Source organism: Sitodiplosis mosellana, unplaced genomic scaffold (assembly GCF_009176505.1).
Source record: "Sitodiplosis mosellana isolate CC-2019 unplaced genomic scaffold, AAFC_SMos_1.0 Smas_scaffold_6145, whole genome shotgun sequence".
NCBI classification, from domain to species: Eukaryota; Metazoa; Arthropoda; class Insecta; order Diptera; family Cecidomyiidae; genus Sitodiplosis; species Sitodiplosis mosellana.
In genome coordinates, this window is record NW_022601386.1 from 73,459 (window position 1) to 101,401 (window position 27,943).

The window sequence follows — 27,943 nt, forward strand, 5'->3', positions numbered from 1 at the left end:
CTTTATTCTTCAAAATCAATATTTGTCAATTGTAACAATGGAATTATAAATTATTAATAACAATCTCAGTTATTAGTTCTTTGTCAATTATAATGCTTTGTTTAATCATCCTGTGGATATCTAACGCCGATTTGTCTTCGGATTTCGTCTTCAATGCGTGCAAGTTGTAAGCTCTCTGCATGACTGGCCACTTCGTTTTCTAATTTTCCTTCACTAATACTTTGTCGTACTGCTTCGGCTTCGTATCTAAAGCCAGCGCTATTCATGAAGTTGGTATCATATTTGGGCTTGGGTAAAGGCCAAGTTTTTTTCGTTCCATCAACATCAATGATCGACGTTGTGATCCAAAATAAAGGCATCTTAAATGATAAAGTCAAAATGTGACACAAACCAATAATAAAACCAATTTATTCAACAAAATTACCGTAATCTGGCCTTTTGATCCAACAATTGTGGCTCCATTTTTGTATGTAGTTGTGAAGCTAGTTCTAATTTTGCACACTTTATTATCACCGTAATTAATCACCGCAGACATTTCGAGATCGACCCCATCGTCGTTCAGTTTACCAGCTGCTTTGATCGATGTTGGAGCTTGTTGGAATATCCATTGGCAGAGTTGAATTGGATAAACTCCAATGTCTAGCACAGTTCCACCTCCAAATTCTTTTTTTCTGTTAAAGATAATTCCTCGTTTTAGTTACACATCAAATACTAAGATTGAAAAGAATAATGAAAAGAGTATTCAGAAATTATAAGCATTATCTCATTATCCTACATAGCCCGTTCAACGAATTGCATGTTATCCAACCCCAATTCGGCTTCAACTGACAAAATTTCACCGAGCGCTCCACGTTGGACTTGTTCACGAACATACTGGAAGCTTGGAAGGTAACGTGACCAAAGTGCTTCCATTAGAAATAGTCCCTTCTCTTTGGCATACGCGATCAGTTTTTGTGCTTGTTTTTCATTCATCGTCAATGGTTTTTCCAATAGCACATGTTTCCCATGATCCAGCATCAGTTGAGTTAATTCTACATGTTGTGGATTTATTGTGCCAATGTATGCTACATCCACATCCGGATCTTGTGCCAATTCTAAATAACTTCCGTAAGCTTTTGGAATCTCGAATTTTTGTGCAAATTGTTTTACTCGCTCCAAATCTCGACCGGCGACAGCTACAACTTGATGTACTTCTGGGTCCAGTGTTCCGAGCGCATTGGCAAAGTCGTGTGAAACGTTACCAGCAGTCACAAGACCCCATTTGAAAGGCTTCGGCTAAAATTGTTATTGCAAATTAAATTATTTTTTTCAATTGGTGGGTTCAATGATTTTATGCTTGACAAATCTGAATTTATACGAAAAAATGAATTTGAACACAAACAAATTCCAAATACCTTATCTTCCGACGGTCTTGAGTCAACAAAACATGCCAAAAGGCACAAAAAACCCAGAATTACAATATTTTTAACCATGGCTAACCTCGAAATACAAAAAAACTTCCTCTACTTTGTATCACTGCACTTAGAATTGATGAACATCAATTTTAAACTGTCGAAGAGTGGCAAAATAACAAGGTTTTATAGTTTTTTGAAAAATATCGATAAGATATCAAAGAGACAGAAAAAAATGGCAATGAAAAAACTGGAATTTACGAAAATAGAGTAAAAATCGCTGCTCGAGTGGAATGAATGTCAACGTCATGTAGCTATGACAAAGTTTATAAACAAAAAATTAATCTGTTATGCTTCGAGGCATGTGATCTCAATCATTATTCAAGTTTATTCCTGCTTTTTGCCATGTATTATTGATAACTCACGTACCGGCTTTTATCGATTTATTACTTGCATTGCGTCAACGCCATAAATTGTAATATTCGGTGAGTGCCACTTAAAAAAATATCCACACTCATCTAGTGCGTGAGACGCATGGTCACTCATTTAGTGAGTGAGACGCACGCGGATGAGATGAAGCAAAGCAAAAGAGAAGCGGGCAACTCCATACGAACGAACGATATAGCGCGCATATATTTCGCCACTCCGTCGTTAGAATACGGACACAAACACAAACACGTAGTACCCATTGACTCTATGTTCTAGTTGCGCGCTTCCCTTTCGCTTTGCTTCATCCCATCCGCATGCGTCTCACGCACTAGATGAGTGTGGATATTTTTTTAGTGGCACTCACCGAATATTACAATGTATGGTCAACGCGTGATAATGAATGCTTTGTGTTTGAATATTCTTCAAGATGATCATTATCAATTGTTCGATAATAATTTACAAAGCCAAAAACAGGCGTTAAACTGGGGAATTCCAAGTTTAAAAATACTCATCGCTTTGATAGAGCCTTTATTTATTTATTTATTTCAACTCGTTGCAAATGGTAAGATTGATTTAATATTTGGAACAAACATGTGTTTTTAGATTGCTGAGCATCTCAGCATTTTGTAAGGCACGGATATATCCGAGCATATCGACGACGCATACTGTATAATACAGTGGCGTGTGTTGCTACGTGCAGCCGCAACGACTCGACCGAAGTGTGTTCAGTTGATGTGGCTGCACGCAGCAACAACATACACATTCCGGTCGAGTCGTTGCGACTGCGCATAGCAACGCACGCCATTGTATGCGTCGTCGATATGCTCGGATATATCCGTGCCTTACGAAATGCTGAGATGCTCAGCAATCTTGAAACACATGTTTGATTTGGAAAGGAAATATAAAGAAGGGCGTGACTCAGCACTGAAAGCTGTAGACACTCCGTATTAAAATCGTACCATCAGTCTACTCGGACACAGTCTTCTTTATTTCAAAAATGCGATTTGTATGGAATTTTCTTCTCGTTATCGCACGCTTTTTTTTGTTAACAATATTTTGCATCGCGTTTTTGTACGGAATAGATTCATATCTCGTTTTTCAAAACAAACAAAAGTATACGGTTTTGTTATCACTCTCTTTGCTATTATTATAATGTGGTCTTTGGCGTATCAATGTCAATACGCAAAGGATCAATTGATATTCCCACTAGTATTATGGCATAGGAACACTGATAGCCAAACCGTATTTTTTGTTTGTTTTGAAAAATTAGATATGAATCTATTCCGTGAAAAAAAGCGACGCAAAAAACTGTTTTTAGGAGCGGAAGTCAATTTTGTCGAAAAAATCATTTAGATAATTTCTCATGTCAAAGTTTCTGCGAATGTCGATTATGTAAAATATAACACTCATTCAACTATAGTTTACATTGAATTGTTCAATTACATGATCAGTAAAAATGCAAAATAAGTGTTTTGACGTAATTGTTCTCTGCCTCGTCCTAACGCATTCAATGCATTGAATGCATAATTGCATAAGCACTAGTGCAATATCAACATCTCGATAACCCGTTGCTCATAAATTGTAAAAATAAATTTGTCCCCTCTGCATCTGCCATTGGTATTTACAGCAATTTTCAATGTTAAAGATTCAGTTGCGGCTGTTCCTTGCAAAACTACACACGGCAACAAGATGAAGCTACTTCTATTGGTGACTGTTATTGGCATTGGCTTTGCACAGGTCTGTTTAGTACACATTTCGTAAGTGTGTGTCTGAATGTGAACTATTTAAGTATTTGGATCTTTTTATTTCCAGCTCTGTTCGAGCACTTCAATCACCACGACTGAGTCCTGTTCCGACTATTCAGCCCCTTTCAATTCGACTCCAAGTTTCAAAGAAGCATTTGAGAAAGTGATATTGAGTCCGGATGTAAATTTAACAGCGGTTTACAATACTTTCAGCGCTTTTCATAATTTTGTGGCTTGTGACTCAACCAAACTTGATGATATTACAGAAGGAGTTGTATGTACACTAGAATCTCGGAAAAGTTAATCGAAATGTCCCAAAGGGTCAAAGGTGGTGAACTTTTCTGAAAAATTACATTTTCTGGAAGGTTTGAAAAAACCAGGTTTCTTATCATTTCTGTGACATATGCTTCATTAGATTTTTAAAAAATCTTGTGACCAAATTTCTTTCCTTTTTGTAAAAAAAATTCAATGTCGTCAAAATTCGCTTAATTTTTTTGGACAATCAACTTTTGTGTGAGTTAACATTTCCGAGATTCTACTGTATTTTTATTGTAAACCAAAAATCGATAGCAAAATTAATCACTTTTTGGTAAATGTTCGGTTCTAGGCGCTTTTTTATTCCATCGTATATGATGTTGACTTCCAAATGCTGAATCCAACTCTTGTGGAATTGTACCGAGGCTTTCAAAATAAAACTTCTGACGAACAAAGTGCGATGGTACACGAAAACATGAAAAAAAAATTGGCAACACGTTTTCTAAGGTGCTTCAAAAGCTGAAATATTAATAGCCCTTCTGCGAAATGAGATCGATCCAAATAATAGCGGAAGTGTTAAAGAGGAATTGAGAGTGAGCATTGATATTTTTGTTAAATATTTCTTCAATATTATTATGCATAACAATTTTTATAGATTGATTCGTTTGTAACCATGTTACACGATGGATCGGGCTCATCTAAACGTGATGCATGCGAATTCGTTACATCTCTTGAAAATGATAACTTCAATTGCACTTAATATTCAACCAAATGGTTGGTGTGAAAATTGTAGGTATATCTTTTATATCTTACATCTGATTTGCAGAATGTTCAGTTCAAATTGCTTCAACTGATGTAATCTCAAAATGAAAGTGATATGATTGCCGAGTCCATATTCAAAGAAGTTCCACACTGTGTCGCAAATAAAAAGAAATATTTCATCTTTGATCATACCGAATGGCATTTGTCAAAGTCACGTTGAAAGCAAGAGAACGATCATCAAATCATCATTTGTTGCTATCATATCTCATGCCGCTCACTTCATAGAAGCATTCATTGCCGTTTGCTTCTTTTGCTTTACCATTACTTTGTTGATAACGAAAACGGTTAGTCATATGGTTTCATGCTCGGTCAGAAACGATGATAACGTGCGTATATGCGTATCCCGTTCAGCGGGTAATTTAGCGACTGATTATTTCTACAAATATTCTTTATTCCCGTTCAAGAAATCGTGAAACAACATGAATAATGTGAAATGAGAGAAATTGTAATCTTCATTTATTTTCGTTTTCGTTTCAACTGACTTCATTCATTGCGTAGGAACTTGATATGGATTGGCCTGATATGTGACGCTTTACATCAATTGCAGCTATTTTTATTCTAAAAATTTCAGTTGAAAGAATTCTCCTGACATAAAAATGGTTTCAGTGATATTAGGGGGAATTGGAACACATAACTTGTGAGAAAAAGTTCGTTTTACGGATATAAGACTACTTATTCTATGCTGAATTAGTATGCACCGCACACTTTCGCTATGCAAATGTAGTAGTCCTTCAGGGCTGGAATTCTAAGTCATTCCACCAAAATCGTTCGGAATTATTTTTTTCGTACATAAGACCATATTGGAGTGAAAGAGAGAGATTTCACTATTTTTCAGCGTCCCACCGCAATTATTTCTCACACAATCCACTCTTCCTTGAGTTATCGGAATAATTCCGGTGGAACGCTGAGAAATAGTGGAATCTCTCTCTTTCACTCCAATATGGTCTTATGTACGAAAAAAATAATTCCGAACGATTTCGGTGGAATTCTTAGAATTCCAGCCCAGCTGAGCTCAACATTAATACTACATTAATACTACAACATACATCAACGGTGCATACGAATTCTACATAGAAAACGATTCTCTATAGAGAATTCTCCCAATATATATTTGTATGTGCTGAAGTATGCGGCCTTAGTTTATGTGTCATGACAGCTAAGACAATTACGATACACGTCCTAAGATGGCGCTAAATTCTACGTCATATTTTCATATGGAGATTTCTGTTGTTGTCGTACTGTGGTGTATTCGTTCGAATTTATATAGAATACATCGACAGTATGAACAATAATATTGTTGTTTGTGCAAACATAAAATGCATACCAATTGATCTTTGATCATCGAAAAGGCACAAACGTTCACGCTGTCAGCCATTTTTATTTCTTTATTTTTCATTTGCGTAAACAAATTTATTCGTTTTGTTTTTCATTCAAGTAATATAACTGCTACATTCCATTATATTCTGAAAGGATTTGGCGAAACACGGTATGTAAATTGATTATGGAGAACAATTCATGGATAAAAAAAAACCTTATTTTGGTCACTCAATACGTAATTTCACAATACATTCAATTTATTACAGAAGTCATCAAAAATGGACAAGTTATGGAAGAAGGAAACTGGGCGAGCTAAATACGTCGATTTGTTCGCATCTGTACAGAGATCAGCACTACGACAAATGCAACAAACATAGGGGTATTGTAAAGACCATAAAATATGTGTACTTCATCAATTTTATCAAGCTCTTTCCAAGTTTATGCATAGTGTCGAGCTTTTGTTCAAGCTCCACCATCTAAATGTACAGTGAAATAATTTACGGGCACGGCGTAAGATGACTTTTTTTCTGGTCAAAAAAGTTGCAATATCCCTTTGGCAACAAAGTCGGAAAAACAATCAAAAATCAACCGAATGGCGCTCGAAGGGAAACGAACAATTCCGCCAAGAAAATTGACCCGAAGCAAAAATTTTCTGCGACAAAAGCTTGTGTTTTGCTGAAGTTGGCACTGAAAACGTTGCGTTAGCATATTCAAATCGATCAGCATGTTTCTTCCGCGCACTAATGTTGGATGAAGTCTTGATCGATATTTATCTTGCCATAAAGGCAAATTTACCTGATCGCTTAAGACCGAAACTAGAGCAACGTAAAAACGATACTTTGAGCTTGATGTCAATGGTTGAGCGTAGAGAGAGACTCAAACCGAAACTAAGTTATGAAGCTGACAAAAATTTCGCGTGCATGGCAAACGTCGTGCAGATAAAATACAACCAAGAATTTGATCGTCATCTGATTGCGAAGTGCGACATTCCAGTTGGGAAAACTGTTTTGGTTGAAAATGACATTCTTCAAGTCAGCGATGAACCGTCGGTGTGTTATTCATGTTTTCGAGAATGCATGAATTGTATGGCCTGTCCAAACTGCCCCGATGCTATGTTTTGCAGCGATAATTGCACAAATGACGATCAAATTCACAAATTTGAGTGCGGCACATTTTTTTTCGCACCTACCACTTCCAGTTAGATTTGAGATCTAAACACTTTTGTTTGCCATCACTAGTTTTCCCAGCGTGTACAGTCTGATGCAGTTTGTTGAAGGTGCATTGCACGAAAATCCCAAAGCATTACCGACAACATTGAACAATCCCAAGTCAAAATATCATTTCTTCTTCAAACTTTCAACATCAGCACTGCATGATACTGCACTGACGGAAGCTGACATGGTTTATAAATGTATGATGGCTTTGCCAAAAGTGAAAAGTATGTTTGATTGTGCTCGAAAGAAGCATTTCCTCATGCATTTGGCTATGCACCACGTTCTAATTTACAACACGAATACATTTGAATATGAACATTCTAATCTCTTACCAAACGTTTCTTCTCTCATGAATCATTCATGTACTACCAATATGATCACTTGTAGTTTAGGAAGCAATTTTGTCGCTGGTATAGGACGACCAATAAAAACGGGTGAGCAGCTTTTCATCACTTATTCAAATGAACTCGATGGAATGCCGTCAAATGAACGAAAGACAAAATTAAAATCTCGTCGAGGCTTTGATTGCAAATGCGAAATTTGTGAACCAAAACGTGCACCAATCAATCGGGAGATGATCATATCGGATCCATGTTACCAGTATATCGTCAAGAGTAACATTGATATAAATAATCAAACTGAATATGCCATCATTAAAAAAAGTGCATTGAATTTCTAAACAAACTCGGACGTTCAGCATGGTCATCGGAAATTGAATTGGTTTTTGGTGTATACACAAAATGTATCATAAATAAGTGTAGTTATTATTTTTTGCGTTAAGTTTGCTGTCGCAAGAATATATTCATAAGCATCGAAATAAGAAAATATAAAAAATCAATGCACAAATAAATATCAGACGAATTAACAAAAATGTCGAAAAAACGCCTTTTGAAAAATCACAATCAATTCACAACTGTACAGGGTGGTCCACTCGAAGTGTAACCGATGGATTTTATGCAGTGCGAATAGTACATTATTCCTGAAACCAATGCAGTTTAACCACAACAACGAGAAGCAAAGCGAAGCTCCGTGATTTTGTTTTTTAAATTAGACTATCAATATGCATGTGTTGTTATCACAACGTATGAAACTGATGTCATGAGTAGCGTTCTACTTCATGCACTCATGAGCGTTTGCTTCTTTTGCTTTTCCAGTGCTTTGTTGATAGTGAAAACGGTTAGTCGTATGGTTTCAGGGCTTTGTTATGCGATAAATCTATCAGCATAAATGAATTTAGCAAATAAATTCCTCAGCCAATATTTCATAAACGCTATTTTTCAGTATAAGCTGAAAACAAGACTAGTAAAAGCTTCTGAAGTATTGGCTGAGCTGTAAGTGAATCCTGGATCCGACCTGATGCAATGTGTTCTGGAAATAGAGTCCTCCAGCCTCAAATTGGAATTTGGACTTGGCAAAACCGGAAGAAAATATGAATTTTTTAATGCAGATGCATTACAACAACGCAATGCAACGCAACGCATTCGATTTATCTGATAAATTTATTTGATAAATTTATTTATGCCGATAGATTTATCGCATAGCAAAGCCTGATGGTTTCATGCTGTATGAAAAGTTCGATGATAATTTGCACACTGCGCATATATTTCTTTTTCAGCGCTTAGTATTTTTCCCCATATTTTTTGCCCTAGTCTCAATGAGTGATTATTTCTACAGAATATTCTTCATTCCCATTTAAGAATTAATGAAACAACATGAATGATGTAAAATGAGAGAAATTGTTATCTACATTTATTTTCGTTTTCGTTTCAACTGACTTCATCGAAACGCGTAGAAACTTGATAAGGAATGGCTCCATATGGCACTTTATATCGGTTGCTGCTATTTTTAATTCGAAAGATTCAGTTGAAAAATACTTCTCCTTGGCATCGATCGCACACTTAAAGTGCTCTCAGTGCACAGCACTTTTTAGTGCAATTGTGACTTCAAGAAAAAGGCGTCTAAAATATTTCAAACCTTCGATTTAAGTTACATTTTCATTAAAATGTCATTTCAATCAGACTGCAGTAATTTCGGTGAGTTTTAGATCTTTTCATAACAAAATGCAGCACTTTTAAATTCAGCATAATAAACATTTTATCAAAACCGTAAACAGTTGTTGAAAGCTCCAATTGAAAAAGAACTGGAATATTTATTCTTTGCTTTTTTCAGGATCAAAATGATAGCCGATAGAAAAGGAGGATACTTTTCAATTCAACGTACGAAGGAACAGCCGAAACATTGGCCAATGTATTCACTGCAGTGTGAATGGGAAAGGATTTTACCTCACCTTGAAGTTCCAATCTCAAGTTGCCGATCACCACATCATCTCAAATAATATTTCGTAGTGAACGAGTTTTTCTTTTTTTTTCTCGTCACTTTCAAGTTAAATCATATCCATCGCAGTAATTTTTTGTAAGAAATCTGCAAAGCATAATTTTTGCACCAGTTTTCAAATGTCAAGTTATTGCTCAAGTTTTTTCGTTTAGATTTTTTTTTGAAATTTTCTGGCTGATTTCTGGGATTTTGGGAAGACACCACTTATTTCATACTCACATCAATTATTCAATTAAAACAGCAGTGTCTATTTTCAAAAATGGAAATAATTTAGATGTTGAAAGAAAAAGTAAAAAAAATCAGTTGTTTTGTTAAATGTATTTTCTAAGTGTTTATTCATAGTGTTTTTAAAAGCAAAGAATTGTAATGATAGATAAATATAAACTTAGATTTAAGAATGAATTTGATGTGAAACAATAAAATGAATTAAATCAAGGATTCAGGCAATTGCCTTGAATAGCTGCAATGTGCAGTGGCGTCTTTCCACCATTGTCTTTAGCATTGACGTCGGCGCCATTATTAATAAGTACTTGAATGGTATATCGATGTTATGAATTGGAAATCAATCAAAGTGAAGCGATTGAATGTGGATTTAAATAAGAGTTCAATTGTGAAGCGGTGTAAAATAGTTTGCTCCCTAGTTCTACACCCCTTCATGATGCAGCTTGGAATGGTAATTGAACTCTTACTTCAATTCAGGACATTCGAATGCCACTCAACTGCTCATCAATAATAAAGCCAACATCGAAGCTAAGGACAATAATGGAAATACGCCACTGCACATTGCAACTATTCAAGGCAATTGACTAAGTTCTTGATTCAAATCGCAAACATTATTTGTTATTCATTAATTGGTTTAAAATTCTCATCCACACATTAGATCTCAAAAGTACAACTGCACTTCAAAGAAAAGCCGATCATATTTTCTTTGCAATTTTTATGTAGAAAAAGAAAATTGTCCGTAGCATTTCTCCTACGTGAAGATGTAATGACAAAACAACTGGTGCACAAATTATGCCTTGAAATGTATCACTTTGAAGATTTCACACAAAAAATGACTGCGATGGATATGATTTAACTTGGAAGTGACGAGAAAAAAAGAAAAACTCCTTCACTACGAAGTATCATTTGAGATGATGTGATGATCGGCAGTTTGAGACTGGAACTCCAAGGTGAGATAAAATCCTCTCCCATTCACACTGTGGCGGGTACTTTGGCCAATGTTTCGGCCTCCCTTCGTACGTTGAATTGAAAAGTCTCCACCTTTTCGCTCGGTTATCATTTTGATTCTGAAAAAAGCGAAAAATAAATATTTCAGTTCTTTTTCAATTGGAGCTTTCAACAACTGTTTACGGTTTTGATAAAATTTATATTATTCTAAATTGAAAAATGCTGCATTTTGTTATGAAAAGATCTAAAACTCACCGAAATTATTGCAGTCTGATTGGAAGCGACTTTTAAATCAAAATATGACTAAAATCGTAGGTTCGAAACATATTTTAGTCACTTTTTTTTCTCAAGGTCACAATTGCACTGCCGTGCAATGAGAGCACTTTAAATGTGCGACCGATGCCGAGGAGAAGCGTTTTTTAACTGAAACTTCAAAATTAAAAATAGCAGCAACTGATGTAAAGTGCCACATCAGACCATTCCTTATCAAGTTTCTACGCATTTGGATGAACCCATGAAAAAATTCACATCAAAAATGTGCTCGTTTTGTATGGAATTTTTGGTGTAAAAGTCTGACTCATACCAAAGATGATGTTAAGTTGGTATGAGCCATACTAATATGGAGAACATTTTGAGCACATTTTTTATGTGGATTTTTTCTATGGGAAGCCAGTTGAAATGAAAACGAAAATAAATGTAGATTAAAATTTCTCTCATTTCACATCATTTATGTTGTTTCATGATTTGATAAATGGGAATGACGAATATTCTGTAGAAATAATCATTTGTTGAATAAACCGCTGAACGGGATACGTAAATGCGCACTTTATCATTGTTTCTGACCAAGCATGAAACCATACGACTAACCGTTTTCGTTATCAACAAAGTAATGGTAAAGCAATAGGAGCAAACGGCCATGAGTGCTTGTATGAAGTGAGCGACATGAGTTTCAAGCGATATGATAACAACAAATGTATAGATCGTTCTCTCATTCTCGCCAACGACGAAACATTTCTTTTGATTAGCGACACAGTGTGAAACTTCTTTGAATATGGATCAAGCAATTACATCACTTGGAGATTTCAACAGTTGAAGCAAATTTGATTGAACATTCTGCAAATCAGAGGAAACAGAAATGATAATATGCCTTGAATTAGAAACTCAAAAAAGATAAATACTACTACATGACCACTTGGAATTTCAATTATTCTATGTTTTATAACATTTTTTCGGTTTTTGATATTTAGTACAATTGATCTAGACTAGTTAACATACAATAATAATGAGTATCTCTCCATAATAACGAGTAAGCATCCCAAATAAATGCAGCAAAAATTAAATAAAGCCTCATTGAGTTCATGTTTGCGATGTGCAAGTCAATTTAACACTAATCTGTGGCAAATGCACTTGTTTAATAGCAAACTAAAACTTTGAAGCGATAATTCTAATAAATATCTCATACTCATTGAGTGATAACACACAAACAGTTTGTTGGGATTGCCAACAAAAGGTTTCGAGGTAGAAAATAAACTGAAAAAATAAACCGAACAAGAAATAAAACACACGGCGTTTGTGTACTTTGTAATTTTATTCGTCTCTTTGCTAATCTCTATTCAACTGAGAAGTAGACCATAGTCCATCTTCTATTTATATGATTCGCGCTTCCAGAGGAAGTGCGATTGGCTTTTATAAAAATGAAAAACGTTGTTCGATTTCGAACACAGTTTGATTTGGTTAACCAAGTCGGAATCCTATATTGCTATCAGTTGTTTACTTTATTGCCACAGTAATTTGTAGAAAACTAGAGGTGCGTTTGTTTGATTTATTTGAAAAAGCCATGTACAAACAGTTTAAACAACAAAATAAAGCAATATATCAGTACCATTTGTGTTCACTTCTACGTCTATGGATAGTTCTGAAAGTGTGTTATTATCAATAAAAGTATTCGTAGTCTACAATTCATCTCGTAGTGGTTTTATTGTTCCTTCCGATAGCTGCATAGCTCTCTGTTCAATGCTCGCCCAAAGTTCAAAAGCTTTTTGATTTGGCCCAACGCCAGTTGTCAATCCACCGTTAGTGATATCAAGATAATGAACTTCGTCATTATTTACTGGTTGGAATCCACCTAAAGGGTCATTTTGATGCGTTGGTTTACTGTTTGATCAGAAATAATATGTTAAAATGATTTTCATTCTATTCTAGGTTGAGTACCCTGTAACCTTGAAATAAACGCAATCAAAGTTGGAAATTAAATCAGTCTACGCGATTCTTACCCATATTTTGCGAAATTCGTAAATATTTTGCTGATGTGATCGATGGCCTGAAGACTTATTTTCGAATGTTCATCATCTTTGCTGGAAATAACTTCATCGTATAATGACTGAACCATATGGCACCTATAAATACGGAAAAAATCACATTCAAATTCAACCATACATTTGATTATCATTTTTTTTTTCAATGCAATTTATTGCCTGAAGTTATACATATGGCTCACCGAAACAAATAGAACAAATCTTCAGCATGAGAAGCGCCAGGTAATTTGGCGGAATCGGGATTTTGCGATTTGAATGCATTCAATTTCGAATCAACTGAAAACCTGTGTTCAATGAATTTCAAAATTTGAATGTTTTTCATTTCACAGCAAACAAAAAATGACGCTAAATTGTCTAAACAAATTACCAAGAGTAGTATGTTTTGCCCTTGGATTTGGCCGCATGAGTCTTAACAGCCTTATCGATTCCATAACGGAAGTTAAGGTCCGATAACAATTCAGCATACTGGTTAATGCTTCGATCTTCTTTTGCACCATCTCCGAAATAAAATTTGTGAATTTCAGCGGTTAAATTACGATGCTCCTAGAAAATTTTGGGAAAATGTTAGTGAACCTGCGGAAATCGACGTTCAAAAGTAAATTTAAACATTATTCAACAATGGGCTTGGTGTACGCTTCGAAGAAATTCATGTCCTAAATGTTCAATCAGTTCACATGAATTTAAAGATGAACACGACCCAAGAAAACTATAAATAATACATTGAAGAAGTCAGGAACCCAATCTTAGGGCAAAATGTTCAACAGGTTGTTTGCCCAGTGAAATCAACACAAGCTTTTTCTTACAAGCTTTGTTTTCGGAAGAGTGAATACTGAAAAATGGTAACCTGTAAAATGGTAAGTTACCTCGGAATTAGATGAAAATCGCAGTCCTCTAAATGGCAATTGGATATCAAACTTTTCAGGTTGATCTTTTAGTGGTGGCAACATCGAAAGAAATCCCACCATTTCCTAATATTAAAATCAAATGAAATACGGAAATGAATTCATAAACAGTCAGAAAACCCCAAACTAACAATATCATCAAGAAAAACATTAATAAAAAAAAATCAAATTCAAATAATGCAAACCGCAGACGTCATTGTGAACAAAACATCGACTTCTACTTTCTTTGTTTCGTAAATATGTTTCGGAGTGTCCACTATGAATGGTTGTATCGCATCTTTTCCTATTTCGAAATTTTACATTTTTGCAAAGAAAAATTATTATAATGAATTATTTCAATCAAATCAAATCTTTTTATGTTTCTAAATTCAACACAAAGACTCAGCTTTAAGACAGCAAAATCTCAACATGAAGACTTACTTTCAATAACTGGCGTAAATGGGAGTGGAAGGCGAAGTTTTGTTTCCGCAATATTGATGTTTTGACTAAGTTTATTGGGTGGAGCTGATTTCAAAAATGCTACCAATTCTTCAATGGTGTCCTTTGGTTCATCCAATTCCCTGGCCATTTGGTAAGCGAGTTCTACATGGTCATTATTGTCAGACATTGCCCAATAGTTGTCGACAACTCCGCTCATTATAATCGCATTGCGAAAATATTTTCGCGATTCAGCCGATAGCACGTGGAGATGAACAGAAGCACCTCCTATGATTTACATGCGTTAGAGTTGAAACAAAATTCAATAGTAGACATTTAATTATGTAATTTGGATTTTGGGTGATATCAGATTTATATTCATATTCAAAATATTCGTTTTACCTGCGCTTTCACCGAAGACCGTGATTCGTTTATTGTCTCCACCAAATCGACCGATATTCGAATGGATCCACTTTAAAGCCAATTGCTGATCTTTCAGACCCATGTTACCGGAGATTTCCGGGGAGTCAAGCGACAAAAAGCCCAACAGTCCAAGTCGATAATTTATTGTTACCACAATCGTTTGCTTTTCAATTATGAAATCTGGCCCATGGAAATAATCATTGCTCGAACCTTCAGCATATCCACCGCCATGAATGAACAACAGCACAGCCAATTTCTCGTCCGTTTTTATGTTAGCTAGAATTATTTTTATCAAATTGAATTATATCTTTACATAATCAATGATCTTAAGAAATTTCAACGAATCAGAGTGAGGAAAAGTAGTCGTAGAATATAGCTTCTAGTCTTGAAAATCCTGCACTTTGATTTTCACTTTGTACCTTGTATCAATTTTACCGTACATTTTTGCTCCAATAGTTTGATCGCATTCTAATTGAGGCATAATTTGCAGAGAGTGCTATTTCGCTGCTGAGCAAGCCTGGGCTGAGCTGAGCTGAATTTTCTAATTCCAGCGCCTGAAGCGTTATTTTATCACTGTGCACAATCTTTATTGTTTGCAAAGTTCCACGATGTTTTTCAATTTTACTAGGTTAGGTGGAGTTCGGTTAGCAATGAAGGTGGCTGAATTAGCAATTTTATCTCAGCTCAGGTCTGTTCAGTCGCGAAATAACACTCTATGATAATTTGTGAAATGTCACTATTAAAAGTCCAATATTTTGGTAAGAATTGATTTTCTCGATTTTAGTGGTTCATTTTGATGATTTTGAATTTTACAAAAAGTAAGTGTGTTCACGGTCACACACAATTTGATCGTTGATAATAATCAATTTGTTACTTTTATCAATATTCACTACCTACCCGTGTGAAAAAATAGTAACTGAGCAGTCAGTTAACTAATTTGGGACAAAAATGACTTACTTTGATTGACATTTCAGTACAAAGTGTAGTGTAAGTCTATCATAGTTAACTGAAATCATTTGAAGTTACAAGTCAATCTATGTTGCTTCATTTGGGACCAAGTGATTTTCTTAGAACAAAAATATAAATTCAATCAACTAAAGTCAACTGAAGTTATAGTCAGTCAGTCATTTCTTTTTCACACGGGTAATCGAACACTTATAATATTTTCAACGTTTTTTTTCTACATACACAAGCTACATAATCTTGCAATGATAACGCGCAGACACTTGAACTTGAATAAACAATTTCCGCCTTTTGGATCAACCAGAACTGTATTTTTAAGTCAGTTTTAAATGGTCCAATAATTTACCTGGCACAAAAATGTTCAATGTTAAACAATCTTCACTCTGTGCAAATGGTTGGGGAACTAACTTTCCGGGTTGTACACAAATTTTTCCATGTTCAAATGCATCGAGCACATGATTCCAAGACTCGACTGGTTCAGGTACCTTTAGGTTATGAAAAGATGCACATTATATTTCACTTCACACCTCTTCTTCTTTGCAATTTTGAAATTATTTTTACTTTCTTAATCAAAAGACTGAAAACACAACGAAAAGCGATGGAATTTTTAATAAATAAATTTTGTTGAACCTTAAACCGTAAATCCCCAATAGGTGGCTTTGCGTATGGAATCCCTTTGAACGAATAAAATGGAATTTCTTTCAAAAGTGTCAATTTTTGCACACCTCTAACTTGACCGTCAAGAGTTTCAACAATTTTATATTGTTCAGCCGCTACGTGCGTCGTGAACACGGAAATTAGCGCAATGAAAAATAAATAAACGTGCACCAAGAACATCTTTACTATGTAATGACACGATCCAAACTAATTAGCAGCGATTTATTTGGAATCAGACATAAGCAATTTGCACTCTATTTATTTACTGTAATTCTGATATCAGATGAAAAACCTCTAGACGAGGTTAAAATGGAGTGACGCTCCTGTGCGTGGATTTACCACTCAAAATGACTGATATCATTTTGAGTGACGCTTTGACGTTGTATTATCTCTGGGTACGAAGTTCAAAAGTGTTTTTCGCATTCACTATGAAAATTTATTTACAATAAGGAAAAATATCGCGTCATGACTTTTGAATTTAGTCTCCAAGTCAAACTTTCAAGCGTTTTGCCGTCCAAAAGTCGTGACGCGATATTTTTCCTTATTGTAAATAAATTTTCACAATAGTGAATGCGAAAAATACTTTTGAACTTCGTACCCAGAGATAATACAGCGTCAAAGCGTCACTCAAAATGATATCAGTCATTTTGAGTGGTAAATCCACGCACAGGAGCGTCACTCCATTTTAACCTCGTCTAGAGGTTTTTCATCTGATATCACTAGTTTTGTAAGGCAATTATTCTCGGAAAAAATACACTTTTGCCAGAAATATGTCTATTTTAAGGTCTTATCATTGGGAAGTTGTAATTTTTCGGGTAAAACATTTGCATCCACATTTCACAAGTTTTGTAAATTTCCACTTTCATTAAAAAAAAGTTCCATTTTCTTATTGGACATTGTAAAATGTGATTAAATTTCGAAATATCCATTAAAAGAGTTTTGAAGTAATTTTAGACTCATTACTTCATTGAAACATATTAATTTCCAACCACCAAAGCTCTGGAAAGTGCATTTTTTATGTATCCCCCGAACAAAAGTTCAATTTCATACATTCAGATGCCAAAATACCGATTTATGACCAAAATGACAACGAAATGGATATTCAAGTGTTCGTGTAGTACCATTATTTTCACGAAAAAATAGCAATTTTCTAAGACCAAAATGTCGTCAGAGGTCTATTTCACGTGTTTTCCGAACAAAAATGTCATTTTCAGTGAAAATAGAGCAAGTTGAAAAATTCACTTCAATCCGACCTATTTTTCGGGCATGAAATGACCTCAGATCGCATTGTGACCACTTTTAATCGATTGCTCGTCGAAAATTGAGCGGATATGGTCTTTCATGAGCCTTTTTCAGCCAGTAGATGCGTATTTTTGGCAGCAATTTCATCGTAGAATGCGACTCTTCGTACAAATTCCGTTCATTGATGAATTGCCTATGCCCAGAACTTCGAAATTTGAATTTTCCCGGATATGTGGCATATGCCATTTTGTTGATATGGTAGCCGGCTACAAACGCTCAGTTTTTGGTAAAACATTGTCGGGCTGATTTTTGAGAAATCGCGTTTGGTGTGAAATTCAAGGGGGTCGATTTTTCATAAAAATCGACTTTTTTCTTTTATATCACATAAACATTGGCATGTGTGTATGGAACTTTTTGAAGGTCTTCTCAAATAATTACGAGCTGACTTTGCCCGATGGGCGTCTGAGTTGATCTAGTGTGCGAAATAAATACTTGAAAAAATCGTATACATGCAGGCTAGTGAAGCCATAGCCAGCTCTCCTGTAATGCAAATGTCAATCTGAGGACGGGTTTCGATGTGGCCCAACACCAGCTACAACTTGGGCATATCGACACCAGAATCTGTGGGGGTCAAGAAAATTCGTGGACACACGGAGACACGCACATCCAAATCAATACTTTCATAGAAAACCATGGTCAAACTGCCAATGCCCATCACTTTTTCGTTTTTGGACCAATCGGAGCGCTTGGACCGGCGTTGGAAAGGTGGCGAGGTGGAGCTTCTCTTGGCCACCTCAGACCACCCCCTGGGTACCCCTTTTGTGGGATATGGATATAGAATTGAAAATTTATCGGAATTTTGAAACCACTATATTTTTGTCTAGACCAAACTTTAGTGTCCTGAGAAAATAGCATATTTACTGTATATATACTCGTGACGCAAAAACTGGCATTTGGCTTGAAATGCACAGTTGTTGGAGCGTCACTTGTCGGACTATCGTCCTACGTGATCACCCAACACAAATTGATAAATTACTTTTGCAAATAAATACACAAATCAACTGGGTAGTATAATAATCGGCGTTATTTAGTTCAATGTATGACAAGTTGCAACTGTCCCCAATCTGAATTTCAATCTCTGCACAAATATTTGAATTCTTGATAAAGAACAAGCTGGCGATGAGTATATTAGTTTGAAACCGTGGGCTCCAGATCAACTATGGCACTTTATTTACTTCGACTGTAGACAAAATTTACTACACGACAATTCCACACGAAACCGAACAAGAATAGGATTTCACCTCTCCGATTTCGCTCAAACTTGGTGTATGAACTTGTTATGGCCAAAAACTCATAAAGCCAAAAAATTGGGGTGACCACGTCTGATTAAAAATTAAGGTGATTCGTATTTTGCGAAAAATTGACTAAAGCACTTTTTTCACATTTTTAACTATGAAAAGTGTGGTATAAACTTTCAAAACTATATGCATGGTTCAATAGATAATCGATGGAGCTACAAAAAAATTTTTCTACGACCACCCCATCCGGGCCCATTCAGGCCCTCAAATATGGGTTCAAAGTATAAAAAGTGAAAAATCTCATTTTTACGGGGGTGTCAAGTGGCCGTTTTTTTCGCTTAAACGTTAGCCCACCTCGAGTTCTTCAATTTAACGAAGATAAATCACGTGTGCTACCCAGTCCATAATTCAGGAGAAAATTATGTGTGTTCAAGAGTTGTTGAGATAATGTGTTTGATTTAATGCATTATGGCGAGTGAAACTAGAGGAGGGAGTCTCAAAAACGTATATCGAATCGAACATATAATGGAATATTGGTATATCGCCCCTTGAGTACTAAGAAGATTGTAATCAGATAGCAAACGTCTCTAACACTCGTTTCATTTGGCAAAACCAATTTCTTCGTTTATCAACGGAATATCAAATTCCAAATGAGTCCCTTTGTACCGAAAAGATGTGATAACGTCGCATCGTTGTTATTCAAACAAGATTCAACAATCGACATTCTCCAGCTATTGATTTTATTGTCATTGTCACAATGTTGTTTTTTCTGTCATTTTTGTCGTTACTTTGTTTCAATTGAAATGATCGTGAAAGTCTTCACGATTTTTGTCGCTGGGTATGTATTCATGATTTTTTGTTTTATTCCAAAAACGTGTTGGCATGTACAATGGTGAAATGGATTAATATATTTTCACCTCACGTAACAACCTTCGATCTGGATTGAATTCAGTATCCCCGAAAGTTTGAAGTGAATCACAGTAAAAGTGGAAAGAACTGAAAATGAAATTGCCTATACTATTCTTGCTAATTATTCTTCCTGGTTATAGGTTGTGTGCTGAGACCAATTTTAGGAGCTTACTTGGCGATACGTTCCAATCTGCCAGCGATGCCGTCGGTAAAGGTATCGGGTTTTGCGGCAACATCGCTTCAAACTTTATGGATGGTGTCGAAACTGCAACAAAGCGTATTTATCATACAATTTTTGGATGTAAACATGAATGTGAAACACCATATGCGACAGGTACAACTGAGCCAGTTTCAACTTCACAAATGCCACAAAGTCCATCAGGCGAAGATGAATCAAACCCAGAGGCAACTGTAGCTGAATCAATTACACTAGCAACGAAGGGAGTCACAAGCAAGGATGCGGTAGATGAAGTTTCCCCTGTGACAGAGTCAAATGGACCAACAGAAAAAACTTTAATTCAATGCACAGCACTCATTATTATTTTAGTCACTCTTGCTACAATTTTTATTTCAATTATTTTTTATTTCATGTTCATTTGTTGTGTGTCCAGAGGGCAAACCAAGTGGGGAAAATCTATGCTTAAATCCATAAAATATTATAAATCGTATAGTCTTAAAGGCTAGGTTTATTATATAATTTCTATTTAATACAATTTTGCAATAAACATTATAACAAATTTCCCATTTTTTTCTTATTCTACCTATTGCTACCTATTGTGCTTTTGTTCTTTTCATTCAGTTTGAAAGTAGTACGAATTGTTTTTCTAGTTCATTCTTGATTTTAATGATTTGTTGGATTTTTTTTGTCATTGATTCGAGAATGAGTGAGACTCAATAAGAATTCGTCGGCTCATAAGTTATTTACCTCGAAAGGTGTGTTGAAAAAGATTACACAATTCGTTACAACTGGCAACAACAAGCGCGAGCGACGAAAGAACATTCGAACTCGTCCATATACACGCAATTTCAAACATTTTTCTAAAATACAATGTATTTTTTTTAAACCTTCATTTTGATACGTCACTAACATAATTTACACTCAAGTATCTACTTTGTGTATAAAAACGCCATTTAAGGTGCTGCCATCTTGCGTATCACTCACGGAAACTTAGTACTCACAGATTGGACAAAACGACGAGCATGTGGAGTGACTGGAGTCAATCGCTTCCCTGACGAAAAAAATATCATGAACAAAAGAAAAATTTACATAAAACGAATTACATACGTAATCCAAACTTTTCCGCTCCGCAGCAATTTAGTTTACCTCCCGCTTAATGTTTAACCAAAATTTCAATGAACCCTTTTTCCATAGCATTTTTGACCTTAAAATATAACTATTTCGACCATTTTCCATACAAAAGTGTCATTTTCGAACAAAATTTCAAGAAATGTTGATTTCGGATGAAATTTATGGGCAAGTAGGTGTTCGGATGTTTGAAGGCTCCCATTATTTTTGCAAAAAAATATCAGTTTGCTTTGACCAAAACCCTAAAAAATGGCTTTCTGTGTGATTTTTCATATAAAAGTCTATTTTTCGAGGAAAATTTCAAGAAATGTCGATTTTGGACCAAAGAACTTGTTGGAAACTTTGCCCTAAGATTGCGTTCCTAACTTCTTTCAATGTATTCCTTATGGTTATTTGGGGTGCGTTCATCTACCGATTGTACTGATTTGACATTTGGGGCATAAATTTGATCGAATTTCCAACAAGTTTTTTATGGGCATTTAGTAGCTTTTTTTTGGTACAGTCTGAGCGATATGTCTTGACCGCATTGACAGTTGTTGGCAATTCTGCGCCTTATAACATATAGTCATGCTACTCACTCTACAATGCTGTAATGAGACATGCAATGACATTTCGAACGAATGACAAGCAACCGACTTGCGATTGCAAGGAGCGAGCTGTGCGTTTGTATGTATTGGTTGGCATTTGAATCTGAAAGATGTTGTGTGTGCGTCTCACTTTGTCATTTATAATCATTCGGATGGCGCATTGAAATGGAATATAAACATAAACACATCAACTGCGTTCATTCTCGTCACTCATTTCATTGCAGCACTGAATTTATAAAATGAACAGCGCCATACATTTAAATATTGGTGAATATGCTGAAAAAAATTCGCACTCATTTAATGAGTGTATCGCATGTGGATGAGATGAAGCAAAGCGAAAGAGAAGCGCGCAACTCCACACGAACGAACGTGCATACACTTCGTCACTCCATCACGGCCGTATTCAGCCATACGCTTGGGTGAGCTCAGCTCACCCAAAAATTATTTGAGCTCACCTAAAAATGCTCGACTCCCAAAATTATTTTAGCTATAGTTTTCGCTGTAGTTAAGAATCCTCTGAAAAATTTTGCTCGCTCCGCTCGCAACTCATTTTTTTTCATTTGAACATTACACAAATTATATTTTTCTTACACTTTACCAACATAACTGAAGCCAAATATGATGATTAAAGTGAAAACATTTTGACCACATCAATGCAAAAGTCAACTATATTGAAAAATTTCCTAATTTCTCTAATTATAGTACGATTTTCTAACTGAATACTGAAAATCTATATTTCTGTAGATACGTAATTTCTAGCGAATCGTTTGAGTTATTTTCCTATTGATAATAACTAATTTACAATGGCTGTCGTGTGTATTGGTTTTTCAAGAAAAATTTCTGCATCAAATTGACAACATCAACACAGTGTAAACCGTTGTCTTAAATTGATATGTTAGTTCTGACGTGGCATATTATAAAGTTCAAGCAATACAATACGAATAACAATTTCAAATTACTACAGACACTAAATTGAATCTGATGGGATTAAGAATCCTGATGATTCGCTAGAAATTACAAATCACGTGTTTCACCGTGATATAGTGTGAATCTGTGAATGAAGCGTTTTTGGAATAAAAGGAATGAAGTTCCAAGGGGCTGGGATCTCTATAAAATCACATTTTATACATTATTTGATTATTTGTGGCTTTTACACTAGACAGAATCGATTTTCAAAATTAATGACAGTTTCATAATCATCAAATTTTGCTGCGCTCACCCAAAAATTCTCTCCGCTCATCCAAGAAATTTGTGCTGGCTACGGCCGTGCACTCCATCGTTAGAATACGGACACAAACACATAGTATTCATTGACTATGTTCTAGTTGCGCATCACAGCACTCATTTCTCCGCTATGACTCTGTGTTCGTATATGTGTATTAGAAACGAATGGTGAGTGAAGAGCGCATTGTAAAACTATGGAAGATCTCCATATTGGATGTGCTGTACTCAATGTGACAGTTGTTTGTGTGTATGCATGCACTAGCTTCGATGCTAACACAGAATGAGCATGACGACTTTATGTGCAAATAGGTTTATCTCACTCCCGCTACATAAAATCGTTGTGTTTTTGTTCCGTACATTGTTTGGTTGGCACAACCGTTCTTGTTTTTCAGCATTATTTCTAAATGTCAATGCGGTCAAGACATATCGCGCAGACTGTACTTCCCGTACAAAAGTGTAATTTTTCAAGGTTATTCAGGTCCTCAGTCGGAGGCTTATGGTACGAAATTGGTAGATCAGAAAGGGCTCAAAATCAATCCGAAGCTTTGTCTCAACATGCCAAAACTTTTGGCTTTTACAGATCTCAATTATCTTGTCAACGTTTTGAGATAATCGGCGAACAAAAAACGCGGACGCGAATGCGGACGCGGACGACGCCATACGCACATCGCGATTTTGCACATTTTTCATAGTAAACAACATGTTTTTGGAGGCAGATAGGTCTTGATCGATAGGATTTGTTCCCATCTACATTGCCTAGTGTACAGATATGTGCTTTTTAAAGTTTGGCGTGACGTTATAGTGGTCCGAAAGTGGAGATGTCATGAAATTCAGGCTAGTAAAACCAATACTTTTCCATACAAACAAAGTTTGCGGAAAAGTAATTCCTTTATTAGTTGGTTGTTATTGTTATTTTGTCTCGTTTTGATTGGTGACTTTTCACTTTGATTGGCCAACAAATAATCATTTGGTTTTATTTTAGAACTTTCAATAGCGGACGCAATCGTAATGCTACAGGTGGGCGTTTTGCCATTACTTAATCACTTGCACAATCACTTTTAAAGTGATTAAGATGCCACTTAATCGCAATTAATCATGATTAAGTGGTCGTATTAATCATCGCGAATTTAGGGTGTTTGATTAAGATTAATTAATCTTAACCCATTAACTACCAGTGGTCGATTTTTCGACCAGTGACTTTCGATATTTTTCTCAGGGCTTATCGCCCTCCCCAAATGGGGAATTCGATTAATTTTTTTTTTCTAAAATAAAGTTTGAAATTCATACTTCCCCATGAGAATATTACAAAATCAATTAAAACGTTTCAAATTGGTTGGATTGATCATCGAATGAAACCAAAAATTTTGGAAAAAAATCCCCCAAGAAATTCTACAAATTTGTACTGAATTTTCAATTTTTCTATCGCTGTTAAAAATAAATGGGACTCATATCTCACGATTTGCGAAGTCTTCTGTTATTTTTAGACCAAAATTGATAATATTTGAAAGTATCACGCAATTTGAAAACAAAAAAAGAAACCTGGTAATTAATAGGTTAATCAGATAGTCCGCCCATCTGTACGTATTGTATTGTATTGAAGAAAAAATAATCATACATGTTGTTTTGAAATAAAAAAATATCTCAGATAAGACTGTTATTGATTATGAGTTTACTATTGAAACACGTGCTCCCACCACTACATATGGAATTCTTGTTTCATTATGTTGATAAAGACTTTATCATAAAATCCGGTTGAAATCATATCTAATCTACTTTCAACAAACACTATAAGTATCATGTCTGTTCGTCAAATATCACGTTGTTGTCATTAGCTGGTTGAACGACTGCTAGCTACCACTGGAAAAAACTAAAATTCACCAGTCTCTATCATCTATTCATTCGACGTAAGTGACGAATGAAATGATAATATTTTGTCAAGTGCTTAATAATTTCAGTTTTACTTATTAAGTAATTTTGGTTTTATTCATAGATTCGTGCTGTGATTTCAGTCTGTTCATTCAATTGAAAGTACAAATAAAATGACGGTGAATAGTAGGGAAACGGGCGTTTTGAATATAGCTGTTATCGGTGCTGGACCATCTGGGCTTACTAGTGCAAAAAATGCTCTCGAACAAGGACACAAGGTGGACGTTTACGAAAAGGGTGCGGCGCTTGGTGGAACGTGGGTGTATACTGATGAAACGGGCAAAGATGAATACGGTGTAAATATTCACAGTGCGATGTATGAGGAACTGAGGTGCGTTAGAATCAATCATTTTATGGTTTAAATTCGACAAGTTTTGATTTATTACTTTCGAATAGAACGAATACACCGTATCAAGTAATGGAATACCCCGATCACCATTTTCCAAACGGAACAAAGTCGTATCCAAGACAAAAAGACGTATTAGACTACTTAAATTCCTATGCTGATCGTTTTGACTTGAAGAAACACATACGATTCCATCACTTGGTTGAAGAAGTTGTTTCATTAAAAGACGACAAGTGGAAAGTAACTGTTAAAGATATGCAGAACAAAAAAACGAAGTCAGAAGTGTATGACGTGGTTTTTGTTTGCATCAAAATATATTCTTCACCAAACTATCCACAAATTGAAGGTGCCAGCGAATTCAAGGGAAAAATCATGCACAGCCACGATTACAGAAAAGCTGAAGCTTTCCATGGTTTGAATAATTTACGTATTTTAATTGCGAATTTTCAAGCCCATTTTTCGTTTAGATTTCGATCAGATAGTTTCATACACATCTTCGGTCGAATTTATTTGGTCTCTTGAAATAATCAACCCAGCATTTGATTATATTGATAATTTTTGACTGTTTGATTTCAACAGGGGAGAATGTTCTAGTCATTGGTGGTGGACCAAGTGGTATTGATTTAGTAATTCACCTTGCAAACACTGTGAACCAAATAACGTTGAGCATATGTGATCAAACGGCCTTTGGATATGAATCGCTTAGAGATGAATTCGGGGATATTGTTTCACTAAAAAAAGAGGTAACACGTTTGACACCAAATGGAGCTGAATTCGAAGATGGATCACAACAAGATTTCAGTGTGATCATTTATGCAACAGGTATTTAATACACTAATACATAACTGATAGCATGTAATTGCAGGTCGTATTCGTGACAAACGCGAACGACCACGAATACGATCGTTTGTTTACAACTACGCTGCGTGTACGTGTGTATCGCACAGTGTGCGCACAACATACTCTTTTCTTCATTTGAGTTTTTTCATATTTTTAAACTTAAAATCGACAAGAAATCTCATGGGTATTGATTTTTCAGGCTATAATTATGTGTACCCATTTTTGGGTGCTGACACCGGTATTCGTGTTGAAGACAATTATGTCCAATCACTTTACAAGCAAATTATAAACATTGAACATCCTACGATGGCTTTTGTTGGTCTACCAACATTTGCAGTGAATAATCGCGTGTATGATTTACAGGTAAACGTAAAACATAACAGAGATCGATGGTCTTTGTTTTATGGCATTTAAACTTATACAAAATGTTAATCGAATGTTATTTGTAAAAAACAGGCACGTCTTGCATTGAAATTCATCTCTGGAGCCAAACCGCTGCCCTCAAAAGCCGATATGTTGAAGGATACCGAAAAATATGCTGAAAGTCTTAGGAGAAAAGGCATTTCCCAAAGAAAACTGCATGTTTTACTACCAGATGATCAGAAGCAGTATTGGCGAGGGATAGAGGAAACTGCCGACATTCAGAGCTTCCCGGAATCTTTGTTAGACATGTTTACCGAGGCGTTAAACTGTTTAGTGAATGATCCTGTCGGATTTCGTAAAAATAAATACACCATAATTGATGATAAAACATTTGTAAAGGAAAGAGAAGAGTAAAAACCAATCGAGAAAGGGTTGGAGAGTGAATAAAATCAATTCATTTGATATCGTATTACTCGCCAGACATACACTATGTTGTATTCTTTGTCTTTCCCCAATTTGGTCTGTGCTGAGATTCAGTGCATAGTAACTATACCTACAAAATGATCGAATTGCATTGTTTTGGACTACTTGTAGTGTGTTAGGTTAGAGATTGTTGAAACAAACTTGAGAATCATTCAAGAATAATATAAAAATCATAAAAGGCGCCTATAATTTAAAGTCAAGAATAAAAATATTGAAATAAATGAATACAAAAGTGAAATACTGCAATACACAAGTACAGTACATAGTAGGTACACAAAGAAAACCACTATGGTTGAAAAAAATTTGGTATTATTTTAATTTTAATTTTTGAGACAATGAAAACACTGGGTCACTTTTAACGTAGGTTTTTGGCCAATCACAATATACATTGTTAAAAAAAACCAATTCAATTTTTCTGTAAAGGCTACCGATTAGGGTATCCCAAATGCCAAAAGTTGTAAATATCGCAGCTCCCCGACCGGAATCAGAAAATTGGGGCCGAAAAAATAAATTTAAGCCATTTTCCGACATACTTTTTCTAATAAATCCAACCTGCACGGAAGGTATATAGTTTGTAGGGGAGAAAAATCCATAAATTGAAGAATATTCGAAAATTTTGGTACAATATCGCGATTATACTGGGCAACAGAGGACTGAATCTTACTGCTGTTGTCCAGTACTACAATTTTGGTCAATATTACAGTGCTTTAAAGTGCAATACTGAGCTGTTTCAGGTGAATATATGGCCAAAATCGAGCGAAATTTCACGTTTTTGCTACAAATAACGTCGTAGAATCCGAATATGACCATTATCAGCCAATCCGAATGCATTTTACTGTCAATAAATTCGTCGGTTTACACTTTTGATAGATTTTTTGCTAAGTAGCGCTCTCACATCGGATTTTCAACAAAAACATCAGTGGCCAAAACACCAAATCGACGGAAAATGATCAGAATTTTTTATTTAGATCTTCACACAGTGATTTTGCACCTGTCAAAATGTAAAAGTACTGAACCAACTGCGAAATTGCGCCCAAAAAAGGCACCGGTCGATGAGAAAAAAGT

At 35.5% G+C, this 27,943-nt stretch overlaps 4 protein-coding genes and 2 long non-coding RNA genes across 8 annotated transcripts; 3 read left to right on the top strand and 3 right to left on the bottom strand.

Moving 5' to 3' along the window:
- Window positions 1-6: 6 nt before the first annotated feature.
- LOC129573868 (trans-1,2-dihydrobenzene-1,2-diol dehydrogenase-like) lies at window positions 7-9,030 on the bottom strand. 3 transcript variants are annotated; one of them, XM_055455002.1, is made up of 5 exons: window positions 8,921-8,936; window positions 1,395-1,548; window positions 776-1,275; window positions 425-671; window positions 7-359 (listed from the first exon to the last, which is right to left on the bottom strand). In XM_055455002.1, the coding sequence occupies exons 2-5, from the start codon at window positions 1,470-1,472 to the stop codon at window positions 102-104; spliced, it is 1,083 nt and encodes a 360-aa protein (XP_055310977.1). In that variant the 5' UTR covers window positions 1,473-1,548; window positions 8,921-8,936; the 3' UTR covers window positions 7-101. The 3 variants fall into 3 exon arrangements, with proteins under 3 accessions (XP_055310977.1, XP_055310976.1, XP_055310979.1); XM_055455001.1 differs by lacking the exon at window positions 8,921-8,936 and adding an exon at window positions 1,821-2,214; XM_055455004.1 differs by lacking the exon at window positions 1,395-1,548 and having other exon boundaries at window positions 8,921-9,030.
- A 38-nt stretch (window positions 9,031-9,068) lies between these two features.
- LOC129573870 (uncharacterized) lies at window positions 9,069-10,338 on the top strand. The gene is made up of 2 exons (XR_008688642.1): window positions 9,069-9,206; window positions 9,343-10,338. It is a non-coding gene; the product is annotated as an uncharacterized LOC129573870 (long non-coding RNA).
- On the bottom strand, window positions 10,326-11,311 carry LOC129573869 (uncharacterized). Its single transcript, XR_008688641.1, has 2 exons — window positions 10,933-11,311; window positions 10,326-10,796 (listed from the first exon to the last, which is right to left on the bottom strand). It is a non-coding gene; the product is annotated as an uncharacterized LOC129573869 (long non-coding RNA).
- A 1,174-nt stretch (window positions 11,312-12,485) lies between these two features.
- LOC129573867 (juvenile hormone esterase-like) lies at window positions 12,486-16,647 on the bottom strand. The gene is made up of 10 exons (XM_055455000.1): window positions 16,328-16,647; window positions 16,044-16,182; window positions 14,714-15,010; window positions 14,315-14,599; window positions 14,080-14,177; window positions 13,856-13,960; window positions 13,360-13,535; window positions 13,175-13,276; window positions 12,951-13,073; window positions 12,486-12,831 (listed from the first exon to the last, which is right to left on the bottom strand). The coding sequence occupies exons 1-10, from the start codon at window positions 16,532-16,534 to the stop codon at window positions 12,630-12,632; spliced, it is 1,734 nt and encodes a 577-aa protein (XP_055310975.1). The 5' UTR covers window positions 16,535-16,647; the 3' UTR covers window positions 12,486-12,629.
- Window positions 16,648-19,625: 2,978 nt separating this feature from the next.
- Window positions 19,626-20,491, top strand: LOC129573872 (uncharacterized). The gene is made up of 2 exons (XM_055455007.1): window positions 19,626-19,732; window positions 19,944-20,491. The coding sequence occupies exons 1-2, from the start codon at window positions 19,698-19,700 to the stop codon at window positions 20,485-20,487; spliced, it is 579 nt and encodes a 192-aa protein (XP_055310982.1). The 5' UTR covers window positions 19,626-19,697; the 3' UTR covers window positions 20,488-20,491.
- Window positions 20,492-24,759: 4,268 nt separating this feature from the next.
- On the top strand, window positions 24,760-26,876 carry LOC129573871 (senecionine N-oxygenase-like). Its single transcript, XM_055455005.1, has 6 exons — window positions 24,760-24,824; window positions 24,911-25,177; window positions 25,243-25,604; window positions 25,772-26,014; window positions 26,232-26,395; window positions 26,489-26,876. Exons 2-6 carry the CDS (start codon window positions 24,960-24,962, stop codon window positions 26,807-26,809), a joined length of 1,308 nt encoding a protein of 435 aa, XP_055310980.1. The 5' UTR covers window positions 24,760-24,824; window positions 24,911-24,959; the 3' UTR covers window positions 26,810-26,876.
- Window positions 26,877-27,943: the final 1,067 nt, after the last annotated feature.